Raw genomic sequence first — 8,551 nt, 5'->3', positions numbered from 1 at the left:
TTGCCGGCTCCTTCGCGCTTGCCGTGCTGGCCATCTCCCTCCTGACCTTCACGGGCTGGTTTGCCGCCCTCTACCTTGGCTGGATCCCCGACTCCTGGCTCCCGTCGGAGCAGACTGCCACAGGGAAGGTGTCTCCCTTCGTCTTGGCACTGACTTTAGGAGTCTCGACGATGGTTGTGGCGTGCCCGTGTGCCATGGGGCTGGCCACGCCCACTGCCATAATGGTGGGCACAGGGGTGGGGGCGGCAAACGGTATTTTGATCAAGGGCGGGGAGGCCTTGGAGAAGGCGTACCGCCTATCGGCAGTTGTGTTCGATAAAACGGGGACCCTGACGCAGGGGCAGCTGGCAGTGGACCGGTTCGTGCTGTTGGAGGACGAGACAAAGGAGGAACAGGAGGGCCGAGGGGAAGGGGTGCAAGCAGCTTCTTCTTTTTCCTTATTTGCTTCCACCGTGTGGGCTGTGGCTAGTGCTGAAAGAGGCTCGGAGCATCCCGTGGCGAAGTGCATTGTGCGGTACTATTCCTCGCTTGCCTCCTCCTTCTCGCCATCGTCGTCTCCACCTTCTTCCGTCCCTCTTCGTGTCCCTACTTTTTTTCCACCTCTGGTGGAGCCTCAAGACTTTCATGCCGTCTCAGGAAAAGGCCTTCTCTGTCGCGTCGGCAAGCGCAAAGTTGCCGTTGGTACACGGGCATGGCTTGCAGAAGTCCACGCTTCGCCTCCCTCTCCAGCTGCACTTAAAGCGGCCAAGGACGCCGAAACCCGAGGAAAAATTGTGGTATGGGCCGCCTTCGATGGAAGGATCGCCGCTCGGATCGAGATACTCGACCAACCTCGTCCTGAGGCGGAGGTTGTCGTTCAGGCCCTGACCGACTCGCTCAAGCTAGAGGTTTACATGGTGAGTGGCGACAATGCGAGGACGGCGTCGACCGTAGCGCGAGGACTGCGAATCCCTCCCTCACATGTCATGGCAGAGACACTGCCTTCCAAGAAGGTGGCAAAAATTAAGGATTTGCAAAGCCGTGGGCACGTGGTGGCAATGGTCGGCGATGGAATAAATGACGCGCCGGCCTTGGCGCAAGCAGATGTGGGCTTGGCCATCGGTGCGGGAGTAGAGGTAGCTCAAGAGGCGGCGGATATGGTGCTTATCAAATCTGATCTGAGAGGTGTCCTGATGGCCATACATTTGTCGAGAACTATTGTCCGCCGCATCTATTTGAACTTGGTCTGGGCCTTGCTATACAACGTTGTGAGCATTCCTTTGGCTGCAGGCTTACTATTGCCCTGGCTGCACATTGCGATCCCGCCATACGTTGCAGGCGCAGCTATGGCTCTTTCCAGTGTCTCTGTGCTGGCGAGTTCCCTAGACTTGAAGCGCTACAAGCCGCCCAACGTCGTAAATGGTGCTTCGAAGGACAGAGGATGCCTCATCGGGGGAAAAGGCCGACAGAATATTGATGCAGGGGGTTGGCGACAGGTCAATGACACATTCGGTTTACTAGCATATCAAGCGCACAGAGAGACAAGTTACGGAGGTCTTTGATGAGTCGTCCCATTTTCCTGCATTAGAGATTAATTGTGCAGCCAGTCAAAGCCAGCTTTGAAATCTATTTGCAATTTGGGCAGCTATAATATGTAGCAACAAAACATTCATCATAGATGCTAGTTTCACCTTGTGAAATCTAGACATTCGCTCAACACTAGCCAGCGTTCAAATTTCACTCTACATATTCTCAATTCCGTTGCAATTGTGAGTTCTATCTATGCATTCATATTATTTGCTTTACACATGTGCATGCTCGTTAAGCCTGTCGAGGTTACAAGATTAAGTCACAATCAGTGGCGGGTTTCGAGTCTGCAAGCGTCATTTGTCCGAGAATTCACATGGACTTGGCTCCTCCATTTTAAGAAGGCCCCTTCTCTCTGTGTACGAAACTAGATACTCTCACACCACGTATATAAGGCCTCAATAGTCAGCCCCTTGAAATACTCTCAATCTCATAATGTGTAAAAATGTCCTGAAGAGCGAAGCAGAAAAATGTCGGAATTTACTTTGTGACCCATTTCAAAATAAGTCAATAATAGTAAATAGTCGTACAATGCTGATCAAGGGATATCTTCCGAATGTGTTGATGTGATGATTATGCTGTTGATTTTTTTTCCATAATAACGTGGTTTTCATGCGCTTAGACAGGTATGTGTGTTATCAATCATTTTTGCTTTTGTTGCCAGCACTTTTTGATATCAGATCACCCGGCTGTCGCTTTGTACGGCTTTTTAGAAATTTCAAGGAGTAGGCAGCACAACTTATACACATACTGAGATAGTGTCATCGTATAAGTAGAGTTGAAACACTGATGCACATGGATATACTTATTTTTGATGAAGCACGGCACGGCCGATCGCTGAGCTAAGAGTTGCAAAGCATTGACGAGCACCGATGAATAACTCGGATTCTCAGATTTTATATCCTTACACCTGTCAAAGCTGACGAGGTAGAGATTGGCCAGTCTCCGGGACGTCAGAGAGCCTTGGAATGACTTGAGCTTAAACGTTTTCTACTTTCTTCGATTGCCCTTCATCGTGAAGGTCTTAAGGTCTGCGCGTTTGCATCAGTACGTTAGAAATCGACATGATGGTGCCCCGCTCCTTGAATATATAAGGGCGCCCACCACATACACAGAGAGACGAAATCCGCCTGCAGGGTTGTCAATAGTCTTTGGTCTTGTTGCCAACACTTTTTGATATCAAAATACATGGCTGTCGCTTTGTGTGGATTATCGGATATTTCAAGGAATGAGCAGCACATCTTACATCCATACGGAGAATTTGTCATCACAATAAATTAGTCCAAACGTTGGCGCACATTTCTGTTTACATGTAAAACAGAGTGATTGATAGCACAGTTGTTGATTCAATTCGTATTAGGATCACCTTTTATTAGGAAGACGACTAAGCTGAACATTCGACGGCGTCGATTTTTATTGTTTGGCGACTGTATCTTGTACTTCTTAGAAGTATCAGGGATTTACTGATGCTTCAGGACTTGATGAATTGACTTAAGCATTTGCAATTCTGCTGCACTACAGTATGACGAAATTGAGTGATTTTAGATAGCTTTCTTTGTAGCAGGTATGGAATATGGAAATATGCAGGCATGGACATATGTCTTCAAAACTTGGAAGTCTACGGCTGTAGGAGTCCAGGTCGTCGAGACCACTCCCGAGATTCGCCGAAAAAATGGTAAATTCCAAGGTAGATTCTAGTGAAACTCCCGAATCTTCGTCGTTCAAAACATTTTTTCCGAGATGCGCCTACACTCGGGGCATTGAATCAAATCTAGATTCTACTGACATTATTCCAAGTTCCCCAGAGTTTCGAGAACTGAAAACAGTTTATCTTTCAATTGGCATCAAGCGTTTTCCTAGTTTGTAGTCCTTGCCGTACATCCCTCCCCTTCAGAAACATTTTGTCTTGTCTTTACAATCATGGTGCTTCCGATATTTTGTAAATGTACATCATGAAAGGGGTACGAACTCTTTACTTTAAGGACAGATTTGCACGAGTAATATGTACCTGATATGGGTCACGATCATCTTCGCAAGAGTTCCTACACATAAAACTCATGGAGGGCCTTCACAAACATGTGTAGCAAAAAACATTGTCTTCAAGTAGAGCTCATGGCATGTAAACGAATTCTCTCTCATATTCTTCCCCACGAGACGTTGCAGTGACATTACGGCGAAACAATGACGTTCCTTTATACATACCACAGAGTACAGGGGGGGTTTCTTACAAGAACAGAAATTGCAGATTAATTATAATGAATGAAAGGTCATTCGCATGGGCCACCCAAAAAACTTCGTCAGACGGTGTTGATCATTGTTCGAAACGAGCGCGAGGACTACCTGTTCTGGTGCTCAAAATTGCCTTGGCGGCACTCCTTGTCATATGCACGTACACGAATAGTATCAATCATGGAGCAGATAGGAATCAAACTGTTCTCATTTCGCAATCAATAAATTCGATGGAGATTTTTGAAGTGAGTGAATCTATGAAAGCTACTTCAAGTAGAAATGGGGGCGAAAATGAGCTTGCAAGCGAAGAAAAGGAACGGAATCATTTGAAAGGGTGGAGTGCGACTGCAGGACAGCCTCCTTCTTTTTGCATATCTGAAGATCAAGTTATCACCGCACCTACACATCACGTCTATGTCGCAGCCAGCCTTTTTAATGGCGCAGCTTTCGTTGTAGGTTTTTTAGAAAGTATCGAGAGACAGGACTATCCTCAAGTTACGGTTGTGATTTATGATGATGATTCTTCAGACGGAAGCGCAGATCAAGTCGCTTCTCTAGCGCCCTCTTTTCCGTACAATATTGTGCTCCTACGTGGCAACGAGAGAAAAGGCCCTTCTCATGCAAAGCTGAGACTTGTACATGCCATTCGCCAAATGGCAACACCTATGGACCTGGTTCTTTTCTTAGACGCCGACGATAAGTTTTTTCACAAAAATGTACTTAAGGAGGTGGCGTCAACCTTTCGAAGGAAAAAACCTTGGTTCGCTTATGGTCGCATTCGAGGATATTTCGAGGAGCAATGCGCCCCCCCCCATCGATAGTCTATTATACCCAAAACAAAACATCGAGTGTACGAACGGGCCCATGGTCTTATTGTCATCCTCGAGTATATCGCGCATTTTTACTAGATTACTTCAATGAGACAGATTTTCGAGATCCGCTGTCGGGACGATGGCTGCTAAAATACACCGATCGCCAGATGGTGTACAAGGCGCTCGAACTTTCCGGTGACGAAAAGGTCGCTTTCATGGATGGCGAACAGCCACATGTTTACTATCGCATGACGAGAAACTCAACCGTCTATCTTAACAACGAAGTAAAGGAAATGGACTTTAAATACTGTCAGAGACTCCACGCAGAACCCAACACGTTGCTGGAACCTATCCACATTGTAAGCTGCGCTTTCAAACGTGTTTCATTGTTGTCCGAGGTCCTAAGAATGAATATAGAAAAACAAGATGTAGGGACTCGGCCTGTCTACATTCATATATGTAATAACGGGAATGATGAGCAGGCGGCAACCATCAAGGCCGTCCTGGAAGACATAAAAGGCCTTGCTGGGTATAGAATTCGGACATTTAGAGACAATCCAGGTGGATTTGCCCGTTTCAATATGATGCAGGATGCAGTAAAAGAGTTCGGTGTGGACTATTTCGTGTTAATCGATGACGACATTCAGCTGCCAGTTCCGTATGGTCTAAAATCACTCATCGCGGAGGCCAGGCCACAGGAATATAATAGCTGGTGGGGAAGGCATTTCAAAGGACCAGACAAGGATTATCACTCTTCTATACTGAGTCCACAGGACCTCAAAGCCGGAAGAAATAACGCCATTAGCAAATTTCACTACGCTGGGACGGGGCTTGCGGTGATCGATGCTGACATTGTTCGGTTTTACTTCTTTCTGCTTGACAAGGTGCGTAAGATAGGGGTCCTTGACAGATTCATTTCGTGGTTCGACTACAACAGATTTTACCGACCTTAGCATTGATGTGCTTGATCAATCCATCAAACAGGTACCTAACATATATCGAAAAGTTGAGGATCTCTGGTTGTCTTACGTAGTCCTTCAACTCGGCTGGCGGGTCCGCCGCATAATCATGGCCGATGTCAATTTCATGGAAGACGTGAAGTTAGACAGAAATGCTTCTAGTACGATGCTTGTGCAAAGCACAGCATTGTGGAAAAGTCAAATTTCCTTCAAGCTGAAAATGCTTGAGGAGCTCCGTTCCTGCGGCTGGAACGTGTAGCAAAATCGAACATGTGCATCTTCCACACTCCCTGATATTCGAAGCATAAAGAATTGATATTGTTGTACAACCTCTTCGCATGTAGCGCAGAGGGTTTGAACAGTCATTTAAAGCTGTCTTGACAGCATGTTGATGATAATGCGTGGTGTTTATGCCTTATAACAAAAGACCACGTTATGGGAATATTTGATCCTCTCTAAACGGTATTTGGTCTCTCTAAACGGATGCTCCGCTTACAGGAGTAAATAACGAAATTTATATAGAGGATGGAATTGTGTTCCGAACCTCGAAAATCTCCTAGTTTTAACGCTCTTAGTCTCTTTCAATAGAAAAAGTAAAAGAAATCAAGTTCCCTCCTTGCGAGAGGCTCGGGTTCGGGTACACCCGATCTTCAACTGTGAAATGCTCCTTCCACACTCGTATCAGTTTCCTGGGGATAATATTTCTTGTATTTGTTCTCTACTGTCGGAAAGTCGAATATACAAGAAGCTTATGCTAAAGGTGGGGTGAAGATAGGGGTCAAAACTGGTAGAAAGCTCAGGGCAAGGGGGTTTATTGTTTATTGGAGCTTCGCTATATAAAAATACTGGCGTACATTAAATAAGAGGTTAAAGAGCCCTCAAATTTACGGACTCGATGTACTCGAAAAAAATAGAGTGGGTGAGTGAGTTCTTAGCTTGTGCAGTATATTCGCTTTTAAAAAAGACAGATCGGGACTTTTTTTAACCACGTTTCCAGCACGACGGTGCTCACGAATCCTTCTAAGACTAGAAGAAAAATTTGGGAATGTTTATATTCTTGAATAGTTCTCACTTGCTATGCTTGTCACACCCGTTCTTTTCTCGCATAAGAGCAGCTCGTTTATCATCGTCGGAAGGACCATCCACGTAATCGAGCGTCATGACGGGATAATAACCACATTCTTTCTTGACAATGTCACCTATTTTTCTGTTCTTCAACCCCTCTAGTACCTGAGGGAAGTACTGGTAAGCATATTCGTCGTCCTCGACTATCGGTGTCTTTGCACACGAATTGTGCATAAATTTTGACCGATAATGCTGCATTGCCAGCTGGTCTACACGGGCGCAAATTCTGTCCTCCTTTGTAATCGTTGCATTCCAGTTTCTTCCTCGCACACTTCGGCAGGCCCCAGGGACGTGGAGTCCACCCATATACACATTTCTATTGGATACTATCGATTTTTGCCACATGTTGTCCGACTCCGTTTGTCTCCAATGAGCAAAAGTCTGTCCCACCCAGGTCCTGTTCTTTACAGGGTGTTGCGTTCCTGGCCAGATATGTCCAAAGGAGGTAAGACTAACATAGCAAACATGCTCTGGCAGTGTTCTGGACTCTTCGAGAAGTGAATTGAGCGATTGGACTATCGTTTTCTTCTCTGGTTCTCTGGGAACCAAGAACTCATCGATGTCCCAAATACCTACCCATGTCGCCAGGCTCTTCGTATAAGAAAGACACCCCGTGATGTGGTATAATTTGGGAAAATTTTTACCGATCCATCCAGGGCCCTTAGGAAGCCGTGTAGACATGATGGATACTTTACCTTCATCGATATAAGTGCGAAGGACACGTAAAATTGCAATCCACGAATCGGAGCCTACCGCATAGTCGACCCCTAGGTGAATATGGGCAACGCCTTGCTGCAAATGGTATTCTACGAACTCAATGGTGTGGTCAAGCAGTGGACACGTGAAGTTACTTATTATCCCCGGAATGCAAAGGTGAAGCGTATCTGGTTTACTTTGCCAAGGGTCTAGATTTGAAGCCTCCGGTAAATAGCTAAAGAATCCCGCCATACGTGATTTGAACGGCACCACTACGCGGAATTCTTCTTCTGGACTAGTATCCTTTTTGGTTCTGTTGTTCTCAGTATCACCAAGCCCATCATCAGGTTTGCTTGCGCCGTCTCTTTTTGGTTTCAATTCCACGCCAAACGTCAGATCAACTTCTACTTCATCGTGTGAGATGTCAAACGGCATCAAGCACCGGAGTACATGTACGAGACCGTTCACATTCACGTCATATGTTGTACGTGATGGTATAAGGAGAACTTCTGTACCTCGCGTGTATGCATGATCTTGCTTATTGACTTGACAATAGATATTTCCTCCCTGAGCCAATATCTCGTCTGGATCCGCTATGTTCTTCGCTTTTCCAAGCGCCCAATCCTCGTCGAGCCCTCCTATTCCGTAGGAGATCGATGCGTTTTTGAACATTTTTTTTCCCGCCAGGGCCACATCCATGTAGATGTACCCATCTATTGGATCCCGCGTCAATATGGCCCCGAAAATGTAGAAGATGTGGTTCGATGTCCATGCAGGCATCCTCATTGGAGATTTCAACTTGAAATCCAAAGACGTCGTAGTTTGGCGGGTACTCCAGGCACTATCTCTGTTTGACTCTATGTATTTCTCCGAACTGTTAGCATTTGTCGTTGGAAGTGGGAACCTAGGATCTAGTGTTTTCGTCGTAAGATTTTCTGCGATTTTATTGCATGGCCTATGGCTCGTTTGTAGTGTATTTCCCAAGCTATTGGGTATGCTTCCACCCAAAATAGCAACATTTTCCTCAGTTGGATAGGCCCTGGTCTCACGAAACCTGTTCTCGAGGGATTCCTTCACCCTTTCCATGGATTTTGCACTCATTGATATTTTTGAAGCAGACGTTTGAATGAAATGGTTTGGCACTTCTAGGATTTTGTTATATTT

The 8,551-nt window shown here is 45.8% G+C and overlaps 2 protein-coding genes across 2 annotated transcripts in view; both read left to right on the top strand.

Annotated features, from left to right (window-relative positions):
* Positions 1 to 1,541, top strand: NGA_0491200 (heavy metal p-type atpase; the record flags this gene model as incomplete). The annotated part of the gene is made up of 1 exon (XM_005853417.2): positions 1 to 1,541. A coding segment is annotated over one exon (1,541 nt), but the record flags the coding sequence as incomplete, so codon positions are not given.
* Positions 1,542 to 8,513: 6,972 nt separating this feature from the next.
* The window catches only part of NGA_0491100 (heavy metal p-type atpase), a gene marked incomplete at both ends in the record, with an annotated part of 2,117 nt that continues 2,079 nt past the window's right edge, over positions 8,514 to 8,551 (top strand). The window contains one exon of the mRNA XM_005853416.1: positions 8,514 to 8,551. This exon is cut by the window's right edge and continues 1,276 nt beyond it. Within this exon, the coding sequence (XP_005853478.1) occupies positions 8,514 to 8,551 (38 nt within the window).

Source organism: Nannochloropsis gaditana, assembly GCF_000240725.1.
Source record: "Nannochloropsis gaditana CCMP526 unplaced genomic scaffold scaffold902, whole genome shotgun sequence".
NCBI lineage: Eukaryota > Eustigmatophyceae > Eustigmatales > Monodopsidaceae > Microchloropsis > Microchloropsis gaditana.
The sequence above is the reverse complement of the archived record's forward strand: the minus strand, read 5'-3'. Positions and strand labels throughout refer to the sequence as shown.